The 25715-nt window shown below is 36.9% G+C and overlaps 1 protein-coding gene across 1 annotated transcript in view; it reads left to right on the top strand.

Annotated features, from left to right (window-relative positions):
* The first annotated feature begins 293 nt into the window (after positions 1-293).
* The window catches only part of ZNF385B (zinc finger protein 385B), a 148260-nt gene continuing 122838 nt past the window's right edge, over positions 294-25715 (top strand). The window contains exons 1-2 of the mRNA XM_009960377.2: positions 294-420; positions 10489-10791. Of these exons, the coding sequence (XP_009958679.2) occupies positions 294-420; positions 10489-10791 (430 nt within the window). The remainder of the gene's footprint in view (positions 421-10488; positions 10792-25715) is intronic.

Below are 25715 nucleotides of genomic sequence, written 5' to 3'. Positions count from 1 at the left end.
TTCTTGATTTACTTCATGTCTGTTACAGTGCAACTTACCCTTCTTGTATTGGGCATTTAGAGAGCTGTAGCCTCCTGACCTGCCTGATCTAAAATAAAATTAAACTAACCTAGTAGGTCTCAAAAAGTCTTATAAACTTGACAGCAGATGGCACATGCTTTTTGTTTAGCCCTGCATATACTAGCTTGGTGGGTGGTAACTGCCTTAGGACAAAATCAGCATCCTACCAGTCACCATCTGGGATGGCAGATGATATGTGGGACTGTCATGAATAAGCATTCAGATGTTTGTAAATGTCCGAAGGAAGACATTGCTTGTTAGCACGGCAGTTGGTATGCAGTCAACACTGCGAGAAGCTCACTTTATGCAGTAATCAGCAAAAGCTGAATTCTGTACCTCAGGTCCATCTCTGTAATATGGGTGGGTATAAAGTGATTCTTCCATAGTTTTTTAATTTTGATAATGAACTTGAATGGCTCTTATTTTGGCAAACTTCTAATCTTTGTTGATGCTTTTGTGCTAAAAAAAATTCTTCTGTTTCTTAGGTACTGTGTCAGAGGTGATGTTTAGATGCCTCATATCAAACCATACCTGATGCTGATAATGAGTACAAATGCATGCTATAAAACGTGCCCTTGCTTTGACAGTGTAGTCTGAGTTGATGGGTGAAGGGAGGGGATGATTTGGACACAAAGGTGTAAAATGACTTGCAAAAGAACACCCCATAGTTTTGTTCCAGATGCAGTAGTGGAAATGCACATCTGTCCCTCCTCTATTCCCATTTTCTCTTCTCCCAGGTGGGGGATGCCCAGACAGACGTGTGAACCATGCAGATAGTCGCAGACCACTTCCCTCATCCTCTCTGTCCCTGGCTCTATGCACTGAGCCTTTTTTCGGGACACAAGTGCTTTGAGAAATACTGTTTAGACCAGTTTTGATTGGAAGGGGTTGCTTGTCATTCATGTGACAGGTTCCTTACATGGAGTATTTTAGATAGTAAAGCTGGTCCCGTAGGAAGCTCTGGGTTGTATCAAGTACAAACATATTTGAAAGGAAGAAATCTGTGCATCTATCATGCAATTTGCTTTATACTGCAGTTAAGACATCTGTTTTGGTTTGTGTCAAGTCATGTTTTATGAGCACTTCGTGGGGCTGTGTATCTGCTGAAATGGGTATGAAGCAAAAGTTCAATAAAATGGCATCTACTATTGATTCAAATAGCTGGCTGGACTATTCTTTTTCTCAGTACCTTCAGGATACTTAGTGCAGAATACCTAGAAGAGTGTGGGGTTTAAAATGATTATGCAGTTTACTGCTGTTGGAATTGCCAATGCTTCTTTGGTATGAAGGTTTGGGGGGGGACGACTATACTATCTGAGTCTCTTCAAGTGCTTTTGCTTCTTAAGTATGATATGCAAATAGTATACTGATTTTATACAAATTAATAATAAAAGAGAAGAAAATCAAACAAAACTCCACATGAGTTCTTAGTTCAATTACTACCTTTCAGCTTAAAATTAAAATGTAAAGGTTAGAGATATGTGCAAAAGTTTATCAAAGCCAAAGTAGTTTCATGCAATAGCATGGTTGCACTGTCTGGAATGCAAAGAAATGAGGAATGTTTGTCTGTCAAATTTCTATGAGCAAATGCACTCACTCTAACAGACTCTTAATTGAAGGAAGAGCAGGGTGGGTTATCTGCAGCATGGAAGCACATGCATGTGCTATTTCTGGATCAGGTGTGGCATGTCAGCAAAACCAGCAAAAGGCTGCCCCATTTTTTATGAATAGAAGTGTGTATTTTAATGTGGAATAAAATAGGTATTCAGAATGGATTTTGCAGGCAGCAGTTGCTTAAAGCCTGAGGTGACTGGCAGCTCAAGTTGAGAAGAGGTCTGTGCAAGTCTATGGACGGGCAGGAGGAACTAGGTAGCAGCCATACCTTCGACTCTGCCGGAGGCTTTTCTAAGTTCAGTATCGGCACAGAATATGATTAGCCATGATTCCTTTAAACAAGGAAAACGGGAAGTGAAGGGTTACATTCAAGGCAATGCTAACTTTGACCTGGTCTGTTCCTGCAGGTGACTTCAAACTAGGTGATCCACTTGCCTGTTTTTATGGTCTGGCAATACCAGTTGGATAATTCTCTTATAACTTGATCACAAATCTTAAGTAGTTAATAAGGCAAAATGTATTTTATGTCCCTTTACCTTTGTACCATAAGGGAACATTGCTTTCAACATTTTTTCGGTTCCAAAAGAGAATAATGGTGTACATGGACTGTCTTTTATGGATGATCAATCTGGGACCATCTTTTTAGGAGCACTTTAGGATTCATGTTCACTGCCACTGATCATGCTTGCAGTTTTCTTTTCTGAATATTCTTAGTGCTGTCAAGCAAGCTGTGTGTGTCTCACGCTATTTCTGAATGTTGCTTGTTGTTTGTTCATATTATTTTCACACAGTCCTCAAAGTTCTTGCTCTTGTGTCCAAGAGCTCTTTTGCAGCATTACCAGTCTTTATCCTGAATGAATGGTTTCCAGTACAACTTATATTCAGCTACTAGCATTGTCAGACTTAGGCCATGTGAACCAGATGGCTGTCTACTATGCCAGGCTTTCCATTGTGGCTTCTTTTTATGCTCAGGTCAATTCTCAGTATTTTTAAGAAAGATTGGTAATGATTTTTGCTTCCTGAGACTTGCTCAAGCAAGATAAAGCAAAAGCCAGGTACAAATACCCTGTGGGAATCTCCCATTATGTCAGTGGGTTTTGATCTTTATTTGTGCAAGTTCATGCCTAAAACTCTTTTTTATAATTAACTTAGATGCTTCATTAGAAGTACCTTACATCTTGTACCAGTTCTCCAGTTAGTTAAAAGCAGTTTGCTTTGCAGTGGGTATTAAGTTATTTTTTAAGAAATTATTCTAAAACATATAGAAATAATTTTTTTTTTCTTTAAAAAAGACATGATTTTTTGGGGGTCCTTTTCTTGTTGAAGGCAGGTTCAAACTATATCCTCTACATCATTTGACTTTTATAAGTTTGTTTTCACCTCTTCTGAGTTGTAAAATTTGGTGGAGACATCTAATTAATGTTTTGTATTATTCAGTGTAGATGTTTTTTCTATGGAGGAATACAAGAGGAGTCCTTTGATTTAAAAGAATACTTGGATATGATACTTTGAAAGATGCAAGTGAAAAACCCAGTCTAGCAACTTGGTAGAAGTCTAGCGATTTAAGAAATAGTCTTAGAAAATTATCTTAGAGACAATACAACTAAATTCATTTTATTAAATTAGTAATTTATAAGACAGTTCCCTAGCCTCAAGGCAGCAGATTGTGAAAATAGGCAAAATTTGGAATACACTTAAGAAAACTCACTTTGTTCGTTTCTATTTGGAAAAATAAAGCTTTTTAAAATTTTGATCTACTTTTTGAGGAGTTACTATTAAAATGACTTATACTTTTCACATGGTTAACCTTTTAAAAGTATCCCACGTATTTTTTAAAATTATTAATTTTTGCTGGCTGCTTGGCATTTTGGCACGTGAGATGTTTTAATCTTGGCTTTGTCCAAAGAACCTGTTCAAGTCTGTCTATATTTTTGTGGGCTTTTTCCTCCTTCATGGGTGTTGCTTTAGGGGTTTAGGTCTTTGGGGTTTAGGTCTTTGATAGAAAATTAGAGTTCCTGGATGAATTAAGATGTGAATATGGCCCGATACTGACAATTAGTGATGTTTGGTATGTCGTGGACTCTTTTTTTTGTTTGTTTTGTTTTTTGTTTTTGTTTTGTTTCTGGAGACACTAAACACAGAGACTGGACTGTGGTACCTGACTGAATGTGTTGCAGACAACACACTACAGGTGGCAGTGTGGTTATGAGGAATGCTGTATGAATTTATTCAACAGACTTGTTGATGGAGAAAGCTGAGGGACCTGAGTAGCATTTTCCTGGCAGGCCTATTCTCTCTATAGACTTATGCATGGGGAGGATGAAAGTCTAAGATGACATATACAACCAGACGTTGGACACTTTGGGTATCTAGATGTTCTTGTACAATTAAATAAGAATACTTAAGTAGAGTGCAAGTTAACTGAAGGTAAGTAATGGCTTAGTGACAGATTCCCCAGTAGAAGGCACCAACTTGTCAAATGGTTCATCAAGCAAAAACATGTTACGATAATGCTGGAAAGCTCTCTGTTCCTCTTGAAGCATAATCCAAGATAGCTGTCTGGGCTCCAAACTTGATTAACCTTCTTGGCAGCAATCAGATATGTTATGTCAGGTGAAGATATATCTCTTTGGCAAAGAAGTTGTCATGTAAATCTATTCTTGTTAATGTTAAGAATGCCAGAAGTCTCTAAGTACAGCGGCTAAAGAGGAATGGATCAACCTTATAATTAGACCTAGCTACAAACATGGGCACATGCAACCAGTCTGTGAGAATCTAAGTCGAGAGTGATTTTATTTACTCCAGTTTAGCTGAGCTCACAGTCTAGTACAGTAGGTCTAACTTTAGGTTTCCTTAACATGGACAATTTCAAGGCTGGTAGAACAAAGCAAAATACTAGATACTTGAATGTTTTCAATTTTCTGAATTACCTTGTACTGAACAGCTAATGTTTGTGTTGTGAAACAACCATCTGTTTTTGTAGTTTAAAGAGAATCTTGTTCAAATGTTAAATCCTCTAAAATGTGTTAGTGAAGAGGCTGTCAGCCATTTGTCATACTACACCATTCAAAACTTTTCGTACACAGGAATAGCAAGCTGACTTCCTATTCCTCTTTGCATTGACAAACTAGCATCAAAATACAGGCTATAAAATTACTTAACCAGGTTTGGTCAGTGTGTGATGATTAACTGATTATTCTTTATCTGTTACAAGGAATAAAAATGTATTTACTTTTCTGAACCATCCAGTTTCTACTGTGACTTTGAATTAAAACATTCTATGTGCTTTGTGAACAGAGATGCAAGAAATAAGTGAGTTGATCAGATATGTATGGATGGATAATAAATAGTCTGACAGGTGGAAACATTGCAGAATATGATGCCTCCTTGAGGAATTCCAGAACAAGATGAAGATTAAACATGGCAGTTCTCTGTTTTGATTTGTGCTGAAAGAAAGAGGAACACATTTTCTGAAAGAAAGCTGGTCCCTTAAACATATGGGGGATTTTTCAAGGTTGGCTTCAAAATAGTCTCTAGTGCTTTTTTAACACTGTAGGATACTGCGCACAAGGCACTATGCATATGCTATTCACCACAGTATCCCAATAGAACTTGTTGCCCAGATGGTGCAAACCATATGCCTCTTGATAGTTTATCTATGTTTGGGAAATACTATCTAAAAATATAAGAAAGGTCGTAAGACTTGTCAAAAGCAGCTCTAGTGAACTTCTTTTAAATAATGCTCTGGAGGTATTCAAGCTGATTGTTTTCTCTTGTTGCTTTTTTTTTTTTTGTGTGTGTATATGCATATGTTTTATGGCAGAGGTGAGGAACTATGGAATCAAACTTGCTGCAGTGCAAGACCACAGCTCTTAAGGCATGCATGCAGACTTCACTGGTCCATCTGCATAGATAGTTTTTCCCCATAGGAGGTTCTTAAGAGGTGTACGGATCAAGGCTCAGTCTGGGGTGTCTCTCTTTCTCTCCCCTCCTGCCCCTGCCAGTTGACTGAATTAACATATCTGGAAATGTAGCAATATAGAAAGCCTGTTAACTTTTGTATTTGTTTCTGTGTCTTCTGTAACTCATTTGATTATTTCCAAAGGCGAAATTTCTCCAAAGGAGAAAATTCTCTTTGCCCATATGTAAGTTGTTAAAATACGTTTTCTGTTTTGCTTACCTGGCACAGATCCACTGAGGGATGGCAGCCTAATTACATTTCCAGCATAGTGGTTCTTTGAAGTATCAATTCATTAGGAATCGGCATTCTAAAAGTTTAGACCAGCACTCAGGAAGAGAATGCTTCATGTAACCATCACTAATTTTTAGGATAACCAAAGCTTATTTCCTTTGACTAAAGATTTGCACATTCTCACGTACAGCAGCGTACTATATATAATACTTCTTTGTGGCTCTTCTGAAAGCACAGGTCTGTTTAAAAGTAAATTAGCTGAATTGAAAGGCTAATTGCCTTGAGCTTTGAGTACAAAGCATGTCCACACTTAGATTTCTTTGCCAGCTGTAAGAGGCTGAGAAGATGTGGTTCCAGAAATCCTAACAGGGTATCTCATGACACCTAAGAATTTTAATGTGGTGTCATAAATCACTAATTTATTCTTGCTCCAGTATTGCTTGCAGAATCTATTCAGGTAGATCAGTTCTGTGTACTGGGGAGGAAACATAATGGGAGGACAACTTGTTTAGTCTGGTAATAGCTTATGTCAAATACCTGAAAAGCTCTTATACTTGCAGTGCTTCCTCTTATGATTTTGATCAAAGTAAAAATAAGTATATCTGGTTTGAATCAGAACTTACCTTTGCAAGAAAAAGAAGCAGACTTTCAAGTACCTGTAAAAGATGAATATGGCATACAATCCCTTTATGGACTCACATTTTTCTGGATCATTTCAGCTGGATGTTTTCTAACATGCTTGGATGCTCTTCTTTGTTTCCTGTTTTTTTTTTTTTCCTTGTTTTTATGTTCTCACCTTTCAATTTTTAATTGGGTCTAGTCTTGTAAGTCATTGAGTAAATACAACTACAGTGACATGGCACTACCTTTGCAACGTGTGTGTCACTCCAGTATGATTCACAGAATCATGTTCTTTTTCTGTGGGACATTTTAATTTGTGAATATTGTTGTGGATCAGCTGCTGCTGAGACTTGGCTCATACTGTGCTGTATCCAGGTTATACAAAAGTGGGAGCTCACAGGATTGATCTGTTTTATCTTCTTCATATGATAATTTCCATCCTTTCTCCCTTTTAATGAACTCATATTCTTGTTTTTAAGATTTAAACCTACTTCTAAATACTTCACAATTCCATCTATAACTCTTACTCTAATTTTTTTTTTGATTCCTCAGAATATAATGATCGTGTAACTTCTCTTTATTCTCAGTTCACTGACTGTAGTCTCAAGTAGCTGCTTCTGTTACATGATAATGTTATTGAGCTATGTATAAGCCTGAGGAACGAAATGGCGCAATTTCATATCTGACTGGGGGTGAGTGAGAATAAGTACCATCCAGAACTCTTCAAAATCTGTCTGCAGTGAAAAGCTCTTTTTGAAGGAAAAAGAAAAAGATGCATGCCAGATGCTTGCTTGCATAAATTTGAGTAAATAGGAAATGTAGAGAATAGGAAGAGTGCTCAAATTTTTCTTTTTGTAGTTTGTGTTGGTTTTTTTTTTTAATTACGATTTAATGTGTATGTACAAGTTTCTCTCCTAAGAGTATAAAGCATTCAGATAGCCTTCTAATGAAAGGTTACCTCTTACAAAATAAATTGCATTCATGGTGAGATGCTTGACACTGACTCAATGCAGAGTTGTACTACTTCTACGTATTCTAGGGCCAGGACATTTCAGCAGAGATTTTTAAAGGTATGTTTTTCCAACCCTAACTTTAAAGAGGAAAGGAAGGAGTCAGAATTTTAAGTACAAATGGGACCTTTAATGTAATAATTTTTTATTTTTTCAACAAATACATACACCACAAGAAGTGATGAGTTATGGTAAAAGCTGTATTACTGTGTGAAACATATGCATACTGTAAAATCTCGGTGGATGTTTGCCACCAACATTTTCTTCTTAAACACTTAAGAAGGGACTGGACCAGGCTTTCAAAACACAGATGATTTGCTGTACCAAATGTTCAGGTCTCTTAAATCTCAGGAAGATGAAGGCTGGGTTTTCTGTGTATGAACAGGTAGACTTCTGAGGACCAGCGTGGTTTGGTCTCTGGCTGCATGTACAGGTCCTCTCCAGGGTTGGACTGGTCAGAGTATGCCACTGCAAGCCCTCCTAAAGTGAAGGTTTAAGGTGCTGAATATAGGTATTTTTTCAAAAGTGCTTTGCATCTGCTGCTCCCCGCAGTTGTTGGGAGGTCAGTGCTGCTTATAATCAGGTCACCTTTTAATTTAGATGCAGAGCTTTAGGCAATCAGGGTTATTTTAAAATTTCAGCTTGTGGTTTTTACTTCTTAAATTAGTAGCAAGAGATTGCTTTAAGGACTCATTTGTCCTGTGTTAATGCAACGAAGACAGTACTTTGTAGTAAAAGTGAATTTAAAACTACCCTGTTTGTAAAAACAAAAGTGAAATTTGGACAGGTTTCCTTTTGTTTGTCTGAAGGTTGATTTTCATTCTAGGCTGGCAGCTAGGATGCTGCCTTAGGGTGTCGGTATGGTGTCTGAGTCCTTAGTACACTCAGTTGTTCTTTCTGGGTGTGTCCATATGAAAAGCATTTTTGGTTACATAAGGAGTGCACAGGAGTGCACTTCCGAGGCAAGTGTTCTGATTTTCCTCATTAACCCTGATTTGATTCATATTTCAGAAGTCTTGGACTTTACCAACGGAAAGGTTTCTTTCCTTTCAGTGAAAGTAAACCAAAACATGCAGTCCAGGAGTGTGTGTATCTCATGCTGCAGTGATAATGGGCTAATATGGTACCAAGCTGGTGCTTTCCAGAATAAGCCCCCTTTGAAAGGTTCTGGTGATGTTACAGGCACTCAGCAGCAGCTGCCTGCTACATCAGTCTGCCTTCTGGTCCAAGCCGCTTCCTAATGCAGATATTCGCCTCTGCCACTTTTAAATGTATCCAAAATGGCTTTCATTAAGATCTTACAGATTATTGAAATAATTCCTGAATTATGTTTTGAATTATTATTTGCTTTCTGCAATCTAACTTACAACGTTTCTGACAAGTCAGAATTTTTAAACTTTTGCCTACTTTATTATTAAATAATTATGGTTTTATGTTTATAGCATCTAAAACTAATATAAAAAGACTTTCTTTTCCAAACCTTTTGCTTCAGGGAACAAAATCTACAACAGTGCTGTTGAAATAAAAATATACAGAAAACAAAGGGAGTTATTTATGGTTTTAAAAATGCATTGAAAAGTAACGAATACCAAAGCTCTAAGCAGATTAAATTTTCAGATGAAAATGTCATCTAAGCTCAGCCAAGTTGAGGATCTTGGTTGTTTGCCTTGAAATATGATACTTACGCTTAAATGATTCAGTGTGACAGTGTCTAGCCTAGGTTTTCAGGATCACTAGTATTTTGTTTTTAAAAGCAATTAGGTACTTGGACCCTACAATTATTTTTAATAATTATTTTTGTTTTAATATTTGATATAATGTGTATCTTAATAAATGTACTGTTTATTTTTTGTTTATTTGATGACTACTGTCAGTTATATGAAACAAATATATGACTACATCTATGAACTCTATTTAGAATACTTGATTGGTGAACCATGCTTGAGGAGGAATTTGTACAAATACTAAAATTCTAAGCATGGGCTAGATTTAGGAATGTGATGAAATGCTCCATCCCACCATATAAATGACTCTTAAAATAACCTATTATTGAAGTTGATTCCATTTAGATACCTGTGCCAAAGAACCAGACTTTCTCCTGGCAATATACTTGTCTGGATAGTGAGAGGAGTATTCTAGTATTGCTTGTGAATACTACATTGTTTTGGGGAGGATTGCTACAATTGCTTTTGTGGGGTTTTTTGTGTGTGTGGAGGTGTGGGGTCTCTCATTCCTCCTGCCTAACAGGGAGGTAGATGCTCACAAAGATCTGGTTCATTTGTCATGATGAGCTTTTTATTCTCTAGGGACAAAGTGCGTATTTCAGTTGTTGTCCAGGGACTGTCATTTACTGTGTATTTATGTAGCTCCCACATGACTAACTTCTAGCTGACACTTCTCTGTATAATAGTTTTAATAAGTGAAGCTATTGATGGACTACTGTAGACAACATCTTAACACTTGTATGAAGGCTGAAGATTTGGGTGTATATAAAAGTAGAAAGTATTAATTAGTCTCACTTGAACAGTCTGCTGTCTTCTAGTGTTTCAGTAGCATGTCTTGTTGGCATCCTTTTTGTCAAATAATTGTATTTGGGGCAGTGGGTACTGCTATGGGCATAGGAAAGTGAAAAGCTCTGGAACCAGTGTTTAGTGCGGTGGAGGAAATGTATTTGAAAATAATCTTAACCTCTGCTAGAGATGCAGTAATAAAACTGCTTTAAAACAGAGAGCTTACAGAACAAAATGAATTGTTGTGAGTTGCTGTTGAGTGCAGACTATGATATATTACCAAGCTATTATTTCTGAGCTCTGCAGTGTGTCACAAATGCATCTGTTTCTCTATTAAGCAGCACCTCTGCAATTTGGAACCTTATTTGTTGGAACTGGTCTTTGGTTCATGTTGTATAGCATTTTCTTTTTTAAAATGCTGATTTAGTAGTAAGCATTATTAGCTGGCTTCTGGTAACAATTTTGTCTTTTTGCTTTGTAGGTATGAAGCGTCCATTAAGTCCTGACCACGTCTTTGAAGATGGGATTATGAATCAACCAGCTGTTCTACGAGGATTTGAAGAAAAAGGACTGAGGAGTGACAGACAGGAGTATCAATTAAGCAAAGAAAAAAAGAAGATACTATTTTCCTTCTGTGAAGTATGCAATATACAGCTGAACTCTGCAGCACAAGCTCAAGTTCATTACAATGGGAAGTCCCACCTGAAAAGGGTGAAGCAGCTAAATAATGGAAAACTCCCTACAAGTACAGCTCCTGGCACTTTGTTTGCAAGTACAAGCACAGGTATATGATTAGTATGACTTCTTGAATTTTGGTCAAGAGATCTGAGGAAGCTTTTTAAGTTCTACCTTCCCTACCCAACATAACCATTAAAATTAATATAGAAGAATACTGGTAGTTAATAATATTTTGCCATGTTCAGAATTACTGGTGTATTTCTTTTCCTGTGAAGCCAACTTGTACTGAGGCAATATTGCATTAATGCATGAATAATGGCTGTGTTGGGCCTTGTGTAGCTGAGATGTGGTCTATTTAAAAGTAGCTGTTGTGGCTTCAAATAGTGATGCAATTTGTCATCTGCTTTGGTTCCCAAAACATTCTGGAAGGATGCTGTGTGTACAGAAGAAATTTTTAAAATAAATTTAGGATGGGAAAGGGAAGAAGAAAGCTGGAATTTACAGGCCTGGCCCTTTCATTATTTCTGCTTTCAGTGGTCTGGCTTTTAATTACTCTCATTCAAGTGAGAAGTAAATTTGAAATAATACTTCTTACTTATTGGGCGAAACAAAGGTCTCGAATGCTTGGGCAAAATACATTTAACATGCAAGGTATAGGTGCAAAGCACATAAAGTCCTGCTTTTTGTTGTGTTTTTTATTTTTATTTTAGTATTAGACTCAGCTCATAGCTATTCTGAGAAAAATGTGGCATTTCCTTACTTCTCTGCGCATATAAGAAAGTGAACACATGGAACAAATGATTCCATCTTGTATGGTTGTAAGGGCGTGACTCTCCTTCCCTTTTTTAAGGGGTCCTGGTATGCAATATGGTCTCTTGCATGGGTCATAGTTTAAGGATTTTGCTGCAGGATTGTCCTTTTCCTGTGATGTTCCAACAGCTTTGAAGAAAATTTGTTACAGCACTTTAAGGATGTTTTCTTGCTGATAGTTGAAATAGATACTTTATTTTTTCCCTTCCACTTATTTTGTTAAAGAAATTTCTGGGTTTTTTGATACTCTGTAGAATCCAAAAGGGCCAAAGTTGATCTTAAAGTATTCTTCACATCTCGATCAAGTATAGCAAGTCATCCTTTCTAGTTCTGAGATAAATGAAATGCTGTAGGTTTAAGGAATTATTGTCTAAAAGAAGCAAAAGCTGCTGCTTATTAGCACTTGGTATTGAAGTAACAGATCTCAAATCTTCATGAAAGAAGTTTTATTAGTGTGTTTTTTTTTTTTATTAGCCACTTGAGGGGATTTGCTTTGGGATTTGTTTTTTTAGAAGCAGTCAAACTGCATTAAAGGGTTTAGCTATTTTTTTTTCCTGATTTTGATTCTTGTTAACGGAATTTGACCTTTTTTGAAGTCTATGGTATTGTTCTGTTTGGTTTAAAAGCGAGTAGTGTCTAGTGTTTAGAAGCATAAGGTTTGTGGTCCAAAAGATTAAATTCCTATGGAATAACACTTAAAGTACTTAATTGTGTGCATTCTTAAAATAGCTTAATATCTATGGGACTTTCTAATTTAATTTCAATTCCTCTGTGTACTTATAGAAAACATTTCAAATGTTTGCGCTGTATATTTTCTGTTGCTTTTTGTTACCTGGAACCCTGCAGTCGATGTCTTTACTGTCATTCCTGGGGATTGCATCTGATGCTCTGGCACCATTGCTCAAAGAATGTTTTGATGCTGAGAATATTTTATGTTTGCTAGAACACACACTTTGGGGTTACTGTATAGCTTAGGAGTTAAAATTCATGTTTCTTTGTATTTTATTCACTCATCTCTGTGTTGGGCTATATCCTAGTTATTTACTAGTTATGCTGGACTATTGAGTGCATGTTGAAATAGGTGTTCATAACTGAAGGATGTTGGTTCTCACCTGCCACCCTGAAAACAAGGGCTACAGTATCTGCTCTTCCAAGGCGGAGGAACCAGTTTTGAGAGTGCGATACGAACTTGGCTAATTTAAGATTGCTTGGCTCCTTATCTGCTTACAGAGGTAGCTAATGGGTTGCTTGATTAGGAACCAAAGATCGGAGGGGACAGCATTTTTGCACGCAGGGAAGGCGCCGTGGCTGCGGGATGGCAAGGCTTCCACGAGGTGGTGCTGCAGCCCGGCGATTGAACAACCGAGCCACGGCTGTGGGATTTGTTGGCTTGTTTTGCCTCTATTATTTTCTCAAGCCTATTTTATTAAGCAAGCTATCTGTAGGGATTACAGCGAGTTGTTTGGTAATCTGTTCTGTGGCCAGCTTTGTGCATGATTTTGTTATATTCATCCCAGTTCTCCTTCGTAGGTGGTGCTGAGTTTGTTCCACAAATTCTCATTACCACCCTGGGGTAGTATCTCATGGTGAATTCCTGGATTCTGTCTCCTTTGCCCTGATGCTGACATGGGAACGGTTGTAGTTTTAAGAGTGAGTGTACTAGAAATACCTATCAAAGTCCAAATTTTACAGATCCGTGGAAATGGATAAGGCATTTTCATTTTTATTACTGCTCAAGTTCTAGAAGCAGGCAAAGCAGAAACACTACTTTCCTGGGTCCTAGGATGTTTTAAACAGTAAATGTGCTTTGGGGTCCAGATGCCACTCATTAATACCTGTTTGAAGATCTTTCTGTGGGTTGGCTAGAAGTGAGATTGGGATATCTGTCCTCTGGCAGTGTATTCTGGTAGCAGCTTTGCCTTTTTGCTCTTGAAATCTTGGACCTTGCAGGAAAGTTTTGGAAGCACTGTGGGCCCTATGCTGTGACTCTTTGTAGGGAATAGTCCTACAAGCTAATGTGTTCCCCTGTGACACTGAGGAAGTAATCAAAGGATGGTTTCCTGAGGGATACCAACACACAGTTGTGTGATCTGGCTCACAGCAATGACAGCCATGGATTTGTTAAACTAGCAAAATAAATGCATAAATGTCTAGACCTCTGTTGTGTTCATGAATTAAATCAGGTCATAAAATGGGCCTGGTAATGCTAGTGCAAGGGAGAAGGTAAAACAGCAATCTTGGACATGAGATGAGAAGAAGGGAGTACGGAGAATGCAGATTTTCTTCACTTTTGGCAATAGATACTAGAACTACTTTGCCTCCTTGTGCAATGCCATATTAAGTTAGAAGCCTAGGCGTCCTTTCAAGTTAATGGAGGCAGGGAGGCTTACAATTATAGTGCTAAGAATTGTCCTTCAAAGATCCATGGGCTATATAGTGAACTTGCGTATTAGTTTGTCAAATGTCTAGAGTTAGGAAGTGTGCGTAGGGTCTTCAGCTATGTCAAATGAAAAGGAACTTCTTAAACATCTAATATATATTAATAATTAATTTTCTAAGCATTTGATGTTTTCTTTCTCTCAAAAAGTAAAAATGACTATTGAGAAATTATTTGGAAAATATTCCAGCTAGCCTTAAATCCACACACCCACCTTTGGCCTGGTGCATATGAGGAAGACTTTTTTTTTTTTTTTTTAAAACTAAACTGAAGAAATTACCATGCCAGGTAACTAGGTTAGTGCAGGATTAAATGATGGTCTGTTACCACAAAATGAAACTGCAGTGCTTTACTTGAATTTTAGTGGAGTTTTTCCTTGGTTTTTAATTGTCAGGAGAATCTGATCCTAAATGGAGGTCTTTGTGTGTAGGTTTGAATCCTTAGCTAGGCCAAGAGTAGCTTTCTGACGGTTAGCTTAGTTGCCATCTGAGGCTGCTTTGTGGCGACTTAATGAAGAATAGAATTTCTGCTTACTTTAAGCCTCTTGATCTAAGTCCTCAAAGTCCTTATCAATGTCTGTCTTTCATTTTTCTGAAAAAAAGAACAAGGATAATCTGACTTTTATTATGGAAGATCTTTATGAATTATTCTACCAAGTACTCAAAGCAATGCTAAGCAGCAACCAAAAGTATCTTGAAAAAGTTTGTGAGCAGAGTCCTACTAAATGCATGCATGCATAGCTGTAGAATTGGTGTGTAAGACTATGGAGAAGAGAGACTATAGTAGAAAGCACTGTGAATTGATGCTTTCTTGTGTTATGCCAAAACTGTTTTTAGACCTATAGAAGGTCAACGCTTATTCTGCCTTCCACATTTTCTGCCTACAGCCCAAACTTTTGGGAAAGCAGTTTGAAAAAAACCTGCTGCTCTGGGGGCACAAAGGAGAGCAACGCCTCCAGGCTTTCTCACTCTGCCCTCTGTGTGAAAAGGTGAAAGGGAGGTTGCTCCCTGCTTTGCTATCCTATTTGGCTACTCTGTTTGGAAAAGATAAGACTCTTGTTAAAACCAAAAGTATTACCTTTCTCCAATATAATAGTGATTTTTTTTTTAAAAAAAGAAAGAGTTACGTTCCTGTGAAGCAACTTAGACTAGTGAGCTGTTGAGAAACTGTCAGTATTTCAGTTCTCACTATAGGGTATGTTGACTTCTTTTCTTATTCAGTGGACATTTGTTCAAAATCGCATTTGGTAGATGGTTCCACGTTCTTCCCATCACTTGAATATCTTCCACAACTTACTTGAAAAAGTCAACATTTTTCTTATAATATGAAATGTGTTTATGATAAGTGATTGCTATATTTCTTTCACAGCAGTCATGTTAGCTGGTCTGAAAATTAAGGGGATTTATTACATTGGTTTTGGTGCACTTGGTACCACTTACGAAATGTTGAGTATGAGAGTTAATATCAAGGGACAGAGCTGACATTAAAGATGGTTTCTTGTTTGCTAGAAACTACAAACTGTATCTATAATGCTTTGTTCTGTGTTTGAGAAGCTGTACTGTGAAAGTACTGCTAAAATTCATAAAAATAATAAGTAGATGATACAGGTACTTACTGGTAGTCTTCAAGGAAAAAAAAAGAAAATTGTTTTCTTGAGGTTGGTTGGTTTTAAGTGATTGTCAATTTGCATTGGAGCAAAACATTAAAAAATTCCCTGATGGAAAAGGAAAACCCAACCTTTTTTGAAGTTGGTAAAGGTTATCAAGACTTATTATTCATTTGTAGCCTCCACTTTGTTCTCCAGGAGGTAGGGAGCACATGAATGACACTTGTAAGCAAACAAACAGAGTATGTGGCTAATATGGAAAAAAAGCAGTTTTTCTTTATCCACTGGCAGTAGTGCTTTGGCTGGAGTGGGGAAGGGTTTCAAGATAAAATTGGCTACCACAGTTTGCACTCTTTGCCAGTAGTTTGCATAAATACATTCTCATATCAAAATTCTCCACAACATTTCTTCCTGGAGAGTTTAACTTGTCTTCGGGGGCAGTTACGCTGTGGTAAAGAAACCAGCATTTGAGACATCACTTAATCAGGTGTTCTAGAGTCTAGGACCAAAAATATAGCTGGTCAGCAGCCATGATTTCAAGCTGAGAATGGCTGCAGAAGTGGTGATGACACAACGTCTGCTCAGGTTGGGGGGCCTCCCATGTCATTTAAACAGTCTAGCCTGGAGAGCTACTGAAATCAGTGAGTTCATGTTGCTGCAAGGATTTCTTCACTGTCTCTTTGAAAGATGTGATCCACAGTTTACAGGAGTAGACAACTTAAATGAAAAGGGATCTATAAATGCAGAGTCATCTTTTTTTATTCAGTGCTCATTTCCAACAGTGATTTCTGTATTATAGTGACTGAAAAAAAAAATAATCAGATTTGTTTATTATTATCTTGCAAAAGTAAGTCAGATACTTTGTACACTAAGTATCCTTAGCTGGGATTGGATCCTGCCAAAATTTCTCTCCTAGTTGTCTCATGACATGGTAGTATATTTGGATAACTGTACAGGTATTATAATAAAAAGTCCTGTATCTTTTTATTTCTTTGCAAACCTAACCTGGTTGTGATTACATCTGATTCTTACTGTACTGTGTATCTCTGTGGGTGTGAGTATGCACAGTGACACATGCCCTCTTACCTTTTTTGGGAAAGAAAATGTATGAAGTACCTGAAAAGACAGAAGGATTTACATAGTGGGAAGTCTGTGGGAGTAGGAAGAACGTGAATTTAATAAGCCATGGAGATTTTTCATAGTGAGTAATTAAAAATTATTGTCGTTTTTGAAAGACGAAGGCATTGGTCATGTAATGTCATGCATTCAATATTTGTACCAAAAAAAAAAAAATCAACAACTAAATCTGCTGGACTGTACAAATCTTTGCTGGGTCAGTATTCTGAAATTTTTCATCCAAATATTTATCCTGCTCTTTAATAGATATCCTATTTGTTTATGTATAATAGACTTTGTCTGTTATATGGTTAAAAAGTACTTATTTCTTCATTTGCATAATTGTAAATTAATCTTATTTAGAAAAGCTTTAAGGAATCATTAATTTGTATTGCTGGATTTTTTTTCCAATAACGAACCTCATCAGAATACAGGCTACTGATTCTCAGCTGTCTCGTGTTCATTGTAGAAAAGACAGAGCTATTTTTAACATTTACACAGTCTAGATAGATGATTCTTCTTTCTGTGTGGTTTGGAGCTGAATCTGTAGAGCCTTTCATAATCATATCCTTTTATTTACTGGTTTATTTGAATTTGATCACTGTAGCTGATTCCATGCATTGATAATGAAGGCTTGGATTGCCTGTTTCTCAGCATAAATTCACCTCAGACTTCTACTTTGACAGTGCTCTGTGTTTCGGTACGCAAGAAGATACAGAACTGAAATTGCTTTGCTTTCTTTACAAATGACTCAGAATGTGCTTGTCCTTCCCTAAAATGTTGCCAGCGTGTGAAGGATTTTCAATGAGCAATGCAATAAGCCGGCATCTGGGAAGGTTTGAGGCTGCACTGGTGTAACAGTGACTGTCACACAGATGATCAGGGGCTGGAGCCAAGTCTCTGTAGCACCGTAGATCATATTGGTCAGATACTGGAAGTTTTGTTTATGTAACTTGGTTGCTGTTTAAGCTGCTTAAATAGTATTGCCATAATGTGGAGTGGACTTCCCAGTAGAGGTGAGCATGATTTTTATTATTAAACTTCACTGAATTGCTTTGTGGTATGATATTAAGAGTAGATGCTTACGTGTTTGGCATTATTTCTGTGTGCATGTCACTAGTGTTTTAGTTATTCCAGTGGAAAGGATAAGAAAAATGGCAAGGCATATAATGCATATTTTTTTTTCTTTTCTTATTTCAGTATTAAAAGTAACTCTAAATATGTGGCAAGCTCCCTTTCCTTGCTTGCTGTTTGCAGAGGGCATCTTTCCAGTAGGTGACTTCCTATGCATTTTAAATGTTTTTGGAACATGTCAGTGATGCTACGTTATTGTTATAGAAAGAAGCTAATTAGCAGTATGACTAAATACTTCTTACCAAAGCTTGCTTTCTGGGTTGTTAAGTCTCAAATTATAATGACACGTAAAACACAAGAGCTGTCGGATTCTCCAGATAAAATAAGAAAGTAAAGAATTAAATAAACTGTATACTGGATTTGACATCTTGCATATGTCTATCATTGTTAATATTAAAAGTTATGATCTGTCGTGCCCAGGATAGCTTCCAGTAATTCATTTGCACTGACAACTTGCTTTGAGAAGGGTATAAAATTACTGTCACTTCTCCCTAACCAGTTAAATTTGACGTTTAGTGCAGTAAGTTTTATTTAAGGGAACAGATAGTGTGCTAAAGGTAGCTCTTGAAGTTTTAGTAGTAAATCTTTAAGCTTGAAAGAAGCGTTATCATAAACTAAATAGACTTTGTACCTGTGTGTTTAAAAAAAAAAAAAAAGTTTTATTGAGAATTTCACCTATAGCAGAACACAAAACGTTAGTTCAGCTGAGTTACTTATTAAGCATTGCTGTTCTGCTAGTATGTTTGGTTTGTGGTAAGACCTGCTATGACTATATTTGCATTTGCTGATAGTATTTTTTTAACAAAAGAAGGAAAGAAGATGAAAAATATCTGTTAAAATTTTTTTCTTGCTTGCTACAGAAATGTCTATGCTTTACTATGTGAAGACTGCTGTCAGTTTGTTTGGTTTTTTTTTAATGAGGAACTAGGACAGCTCATGCGTTTTCCTGCTAAATATATTTATGAGGCAGCTGTTTTATAGCTTTCAGCTCTAAAGTTATAGATAAGTGTGTATTTGTTTGACAGAAGATTCGAGAATTTCCGTTTACTGCCAGTACATGTAAAGCTTGGCTAAGCAGACTGCATCAGGAGCACACACCATTTGTATTAGCCAATCTGTCTTTGCAAGTCCCAGGGCCACTATCTTGCTAGAAGCCACTGTGTGCTTTTGAAAGCATGAAATTAGTTTTATACTGAGCACATGGTTTCTCATTTAGCAGTTCTTTTTATGGTAATGGTCAATTTATGGTTCAGTGCCAGAATTTTGGTGTTCTGTCAAAGCTGATAGCTTCTACTAAGGTGTTCTTTGGAGATAAAAACAAACAAACGAAACCTGAAACAACACACCTCCCACCCCCCCAAACAAAACAACAAAAATGCGGTTTGTGGTGGGGATCATGGGGAGACCCTAACAAAGGAAAATTCTCCCCAGTGACTTGAACTGCTTACATTTCTGGAGTTATTTTGTTATAGTCTTTCAGATAACATTTGTGACATGAAATTTTTAAATTGATTGTCACCTTCTTAAACTTCATAGAGAGTTTTATAATCACTTTGCAATAAGATTTTTCATTGCATGGAAAATTATGATCCCTCTGCTAATATGCTCTGTGTGCTTATTTTAATGATCAAGGACAAAATACACTTGAAAAATATATATGAAACACCCTAACCATTCAGGAAAGATGCTTTTTAGAAAGCAACTTTAGAATGCCTTACAAACTTTGCTCTTTCTTCGGAAATCTATAGGAGTCAAAATGAGTTCTTAGTAAATACCTTTGTAAAACCTCCTTTAATACATGTAATTCATAAATTGATAAGCCAGCTTTTTACCGATGTTTCATTCTTGGAAGAGGGCATACTAATTCTGCCAGATTTCTAGCTGTTCCCTTGCTAGCAGCTATCCTTAGTGAAAGATTAAGGTGGTTAACGTGCACTGTTAGACTTCACTTGGGTTACTTTGTCCAGCTTACATTAATCTCTCTTATATATTAGGTAATTTTAAATTTCATTGCTTTTAATATAGGTCTCCATAATTCTGGTGTGATCCTGCAGTAAGCATTTATTTATGATACAATATTTACTTCTTTGCTCACTTCTGGCTGCAAGGGGCAAAATTTGACATTGCATTTTGTGTGAAAGATGTGATGGGCTCTAGAACTGGTAACATTTCTTCTCTTAAGTGCTGAGGAGAGATCCTGATCAGCTACTGACATGCCTTCCTGGGAAAGAAGAAGCTGGAGGCCATAGCTTCCAGAAGCTTACTTAAGAAGTAAACTTAAGCTAGTGTACCAATTTTTTGTTATTCCATCATCATGGAGGAGGAGAGAAGTAGAAATTAAGGAGACTACTGCTCTTTGTCAAAGACGCTTGGAAGGCGCAGCAGAGTATCGCTTCAACAAAGCTTCCTTCTCAAAGCCATGTTGTTTCAGTCGTCCTGTAGTCATGAAACAGATGCAGACTGACAGCTTGGTTTTCATACAGCTTTTCTTTTTTTCTTTTTAAAAAAAAGATTGCTGTCATTTTAGGACCTTTGAATAAATTTGCTTGCTATCCTTCAGCACATTTTTAAAGGCTACCAGGCAGAAAATATCATTACGAACATTTGGAAAACAATGTGTGACATGTCACTACCATGACATATAAAACTTGTTTTATTTCTTTAAGTCCTTGAGCTAGAATGCCTTTCCTTGTCCTTTTATTCTTTCTGTGATTCTTTTTATCTGTGCTTTTTAACACTATAAATACAAGCTTGTCACATTTCAAGCTGGCTAGTTCTTTGTTCCAAGACATTGTTGTTTGTAAGGTGCTTTCAGCTTCAAAGATCTTGCATCCTCTTCCAAGTGTCTTTATTGCTGCTTATTTTCTCTCCTGCTGTTTCACATTGGTAGGTGAAGTGAGAAGCAAGATCTGATGTGCTTGTTACACTGGACAAAACTAGTTTGCTTCCTGGTAGGGTGCTCTACTGTTGCAGGAGCCATTTCTGTATTGGATTGCTAGTTAGCACATGGCATCATAATTCTATTTTGTTCTCCTTTAGAAGACGTCAGTGTTAATGTATGGTGATCTTTTGCAGTTTGAAAGCGTTTGGAGGATAGCAGCTGCACTACTGCAAGGTTACTTAACAAGGAGATTCTGAAGGAGAAGAGGATACTGTAAGCTAAAAGGAAAAAATGACTGGGGAAGTGGTATAGGGTTGTGAGCAATGCCATGTTGATCATGTGACTTGGGGACTCAGGTCTAGCTAAGCTCTTTGTGGAAATCTTGAATTTGCATTTTTAAATGAGGGTCACTGACTATTCCTGCCAGAGGAGCTAAGTAAACTGAGAACTGTAGTTCACTGTGGCAGTCCTGTTGAAGCTCTACTGCTGAAGCTGGAGTTTATATATGTTTTTCCCTGTATATAGGCTAAAGAGCCAGAGATGTTCTGGAGGTCTCACCCAGAATGTTCAGCCAAGAAATTGTTTTTTCATCTGCTTTCTGTTCTGTTGGATTCTGATGAGTGCTCATAACATGTCTGGGAAAATGAACTAACCTCCCTCTTTCACGTATGCTTTTTGTTCCTGTAAGAATCTTTTTTTTTTTTTTTTTTTTTTTTTCGGAAGTGAGGAGAGCAGGGTACTTTTATATCTGTACAGGTGTAAGGAGAATGCTTTTGAATTGACACCAGCAGTTAGGGCAGATGAAAGGGTAAACTCCTTAGCCTTGGCTAGGTTCAAGACCTACCCTGAAAAAGCTTTTTGTCTGTGATTGAGCAGTGCAGATCTCCGGAGGAGATAAGGCAGTCTTTTTAATACTTGGTGAATAGAAAATTACAGCTTCTTTAAGGACTGAGATTTTCAAATTCATCTAGTGTGTAAAGGAGCTACCTGAGGGAAAGTATATGACTGTGAAAGCTCAGTGGGCAAAACTTTTCCTGGTAGGCAACTTGTGAAAGTGTCAGGACTTTTAAGTGGACAGGAATTTGCAGTATGATGTGTTTGGTAATACCACTTGTTAGTGTTTGTGGTTGCTCTGGATGGTGTACAAGATCTGTGTTCAGGTGATTAAAGGATGTTTCCGGGTCTAGGGACTTCTGAGATTATTGTGGTGTATTCTTTTTTGGATTTTTTTTTGTTTGTTTGTTTTGTTAGCTGTTCACTTGGGTAATGTTTATACTTTTACTGAGCTAGAAGAAGAGACAGAGAGAGAAGGTCTCTAATGTGCTGGTTTCCTTTTTGCCTCTTCAGGCATTCTGTAATGACATAATTAGAAATCAGAACACATGCCTGGAAGCTTGTGACTTCCACTCAGCGGCCTCCATTTCCCTTCTTTAGGATACCTCATAGAAGACAGAGTGGAGAGAGGAAGGAGAGGTAAAAAAATCCATGCAGGAAGGTCTTAAAATTGTCTTTCTGCTTAACCTGGATTCAAAATGTGCAATCTCTTCTCACTCAGCCTAGGGTGTTTGCAATGATGACATCCTGAAATATTTTGTTTCATAGTAGGTAGAATGAAACCATAGTTCTGGGACTGAGCATTTAAATGTGAACAGAAAAGGAGGCTTTTCTATCAGCAGAACACACTTAAATGGAAAATGGAGAAAATAAAAGAGGTGAGGATGATTTCTAGGCTTTAGAGTGGCACATCTGGATAAAGAGTCACAGAAATCACTTCATCAAGAAAAAGCAGACTAGTTGGAAAGAACTGAAGATTATTGTTAGGAATTGCAATTAGTGTATTGTGGCCAGCTTTGTTAGTGGTACCATTGAAGCCTGATGTGTCTCTAGTAAGATTCTGAATAGTAAAAATCCATCCTCTCTTAAGTAATCATTGTAGCAACCTCTTTTTAAGGAAACAAAAATAGCACTTGGCACCTATGTACCCAGGTTACTTCTGAAAATAAGATTCAAGCTTTTCAGTCACTTTGGCTGGTGAGCAGGGCACAGACTTTCGGAGAAGCCAAAGCTGGAACCCTAGAAATTTGTTTGTTTGGGGATTAAATCATCATGAAAATATCTTCAGGTTTTTTTGTAGACTTTATTTATTATAAAGAATGTTTATATGAAAGTGGTGTAGTACCAGATTTTTTGTTAATAACTATTGACATAAATGAGGAAAAATCTGGCAGAAGCAAGTGAAAATATTGTTGTCCCTTCATTTTGTTTGTCATTTGCAAACATTTGCTCATTTTAATAATTTATCCTCTGTAACAAGTGTTTCTCCTTTGAGGACAAAAAATCTCTTTTTTTGCTTTTCCTCCTTCCTCAAAACATATCAAATGGCTTTGTTTCAGAGATTACTTCAGACTTACCTTTGCTGGAAAAAAAGTGTTTGAGTTGACATTGTTCTCTTAGTTGTATACTAGACTTCTACTCTGGAAGTTACTGTTACTGAATGGTATCTATGCTGTCTATATCCTTCTGTGTAGGTAATGTTTCTCAACTGGGCAATCAATGAAGCTTAAAATCCAAATCAATAAAGTAATAATTTATCAGCAGCTAATTAATTGAGTCTGTAATCTAGTTATACTTTGTAAGGAAATACTCACACGTGAATATCTGGGTGATGAAGCTGTTTGGCAATTTATAAAGTATTTAAGTAATATTTAGAAGATTTTTGTTACAAATAGTCAGTGTTTGGTACTTAAATTGTTTCATATTGTTCGCTAACAATTATTCAGTTAAGAGGCAGAAACAGCCTGTTGCTTGGTAAGTATATCAGGATACCCACTAGCAAACAAGTGGTAAAAATGAGAAAAATATAACTTAAGGAAAGATTAGTTTGAAACATGTATCCAAACTATTAAGTAATTATGGGGGGAATGAATTGACATAATTTCCTATGTGATTTGCTAAGTACAGCTATATCATTGTGATATTGGATTTGTAAACATTTGTCAAATAGTTTCATCAGCTTTAACCAAAGCTATCATGTTGTTCACAACATACTTATTCATTGATCAAGCCCTAGTTTACTGGAGTCTTCTGAGAAAGACAAAACAGAATGAGCTGTTGCAAGAATGGATAAAAGCTGCTGGGGATTTCCGTGCTTTGAAGGTGCTCTGGAACCTAAACATGTGTCTTTCCGTCCCGCTGTCTTTTATGCACATGCTTGCTTGTTGGAAAGATGTCAGTGGGCTTGGTGGTGAAGAGAGGGACATTTGGGTTAGAGCTTAAGTATTATGTACTAGTAAATTAAAATAAGAGTAAGGAATTTGTGAGATCAGAAGGCATTGCTGCATCCTGATGCATGAAATGAAACAGTGACATGGCTGGAGTCAGGATGTTCCAGACTTTCCAACGGCCAGCTACCCTTACGTGCGCTTTATCTGAGACTTTAGTAATGATTAATTGTGCACCTAAGTTTAAACATTTGCGTAAGTGTCCACAGGTGGTTGGATATGGTTCGTGGATATAAGTTTTAATTGCAGCAGGAGAAAATTCCTGGCTGTTGAAAATTCCGTCTTAAAAAGAGTTGCATCAAACCAAGATGAAAAGTAATACATAATATTTTTGGGGAGAGGCCTAAAGAAACACTACTTGAAGAGATGCACACTGGATTTTGATTTTTTTTTTGTTCTGTTTTTTCCTTTCTGGCTGCTAGTTTGACCAGTTTCCTTGTTTTCCTGCCTGCAGAAAGTGAAGCTGATGTGAGGTGTGCAATGGTGCAATACTTTGCCCCAGAAGGTGAGGAATGTTGAAGCATCCTGGGTCTTGGCCCCATCAGCTGGGCTTGTAAACTGGAAGTGAAGTTGATCACAGCTGAAGAGGCAAATGACTAGATAGCCTGAATTCTGATGTATTTGGGGGGTGTGTGTTTTGGTTTTTAATTTAAAACATTTTTTTAAACCTAGGAAACCTTGTGGAGAATATTTGTTTGAGGAAGTGCACAATCCATCAGAAAAATAATTCTGAAGAAATGCACAAACACTTTAATTTTTTAAGTATTTTGTGTTATCTGTTTGTAGCAAGAGGCTAGTATTTGAATAAATATGGTATACTTTAACTTTTTATCTGTGTTTAGAAACACATTTTAATATAGCAAACTGTTTATAGAATCATAGAATCATTTTGGTTGGAAAAGACCTTTAAGGTCATCAGGTCCAACCATTAACCTAACAAAACCCTGTTAGATCATCAGGAGTCCATTTTATGCTTAATAGACGTGTTATTAAATAAAACAAAATTCAAAAGGTTAAAAATAATTTTATAAACAATATTTTCGTCAGATGATTTAATTTTTACTGTCATTGTTTCAAGTAAATCTTCCAGCCACCTTTACTGAAGCCTCTTTTGAAAAGAAGCTTTGTTGAGTTCTGTAATTGTTGATGTAGGTTTCTCTGGGTTGTGGTCTTTTATATAAAAGAAATATATTTGAAGGGCTGTTAATTTATTGAATACCAAACATAACTGAAATTTAAAGACCTATTTGAAATTGTAGATTTCAATTGCATTTTATGTCAAGACTCCAATGACAGAAGGAAAGAGCAGGTTTTAGTGCATAATGATCCCATCTATTGCACATTATTGAACTGGGCATCTACCATGGCAAAGACAGGCCATGTTTACAATCGTACTGTGCTTATTTTTTGCTTGAATTCTTGGGGAAGGGATTGAGGGACAGACACATGCTTTCTGGCTTCAACTAAATGCAGTTATTTTTTCATCTTTGTACAGTTTTGCTTCAGAAATATTTGTCATGATTTTCTAAACTTGAAGTCAGCGGATGAATTGGGCAAATAAAGCTATCTGTACTTTTAAAGTATTTCTACTTTGTACCGCTTTCCTCATTTGAAAACCTGGGGTTGCTTTGATAGATAGTGAGCACACTACCCTGGCTGCTCAAAGTCTTCCCTCTGCACGGTTGGTGCAATGCATCAAAGTTACTTTAGCTGCTTAAAATAACTAAGATAAGAATCGTAATCACAGAAATTTTCATGCATTAAT

This window comes from Leptosomus discolor, chromosome 5, assembly GCF_034619465.1.
Source record: "Leptosomus discolor isolate bLepDis1 chromosome 5, bLepDis1.hap2, whole genome shotgun sequence".
Taxonomy (NCBI): Eukaryota; Metazoa; Chordata; class Aves; order Leptosomiformes; family Leptosomidae; genus Leptosomus; species Leptosomus discolor.
Note: the sequence above shows the minus strand (reverse complement) of the source record. Positions and strands in the feature narration are given on the sequence as shown.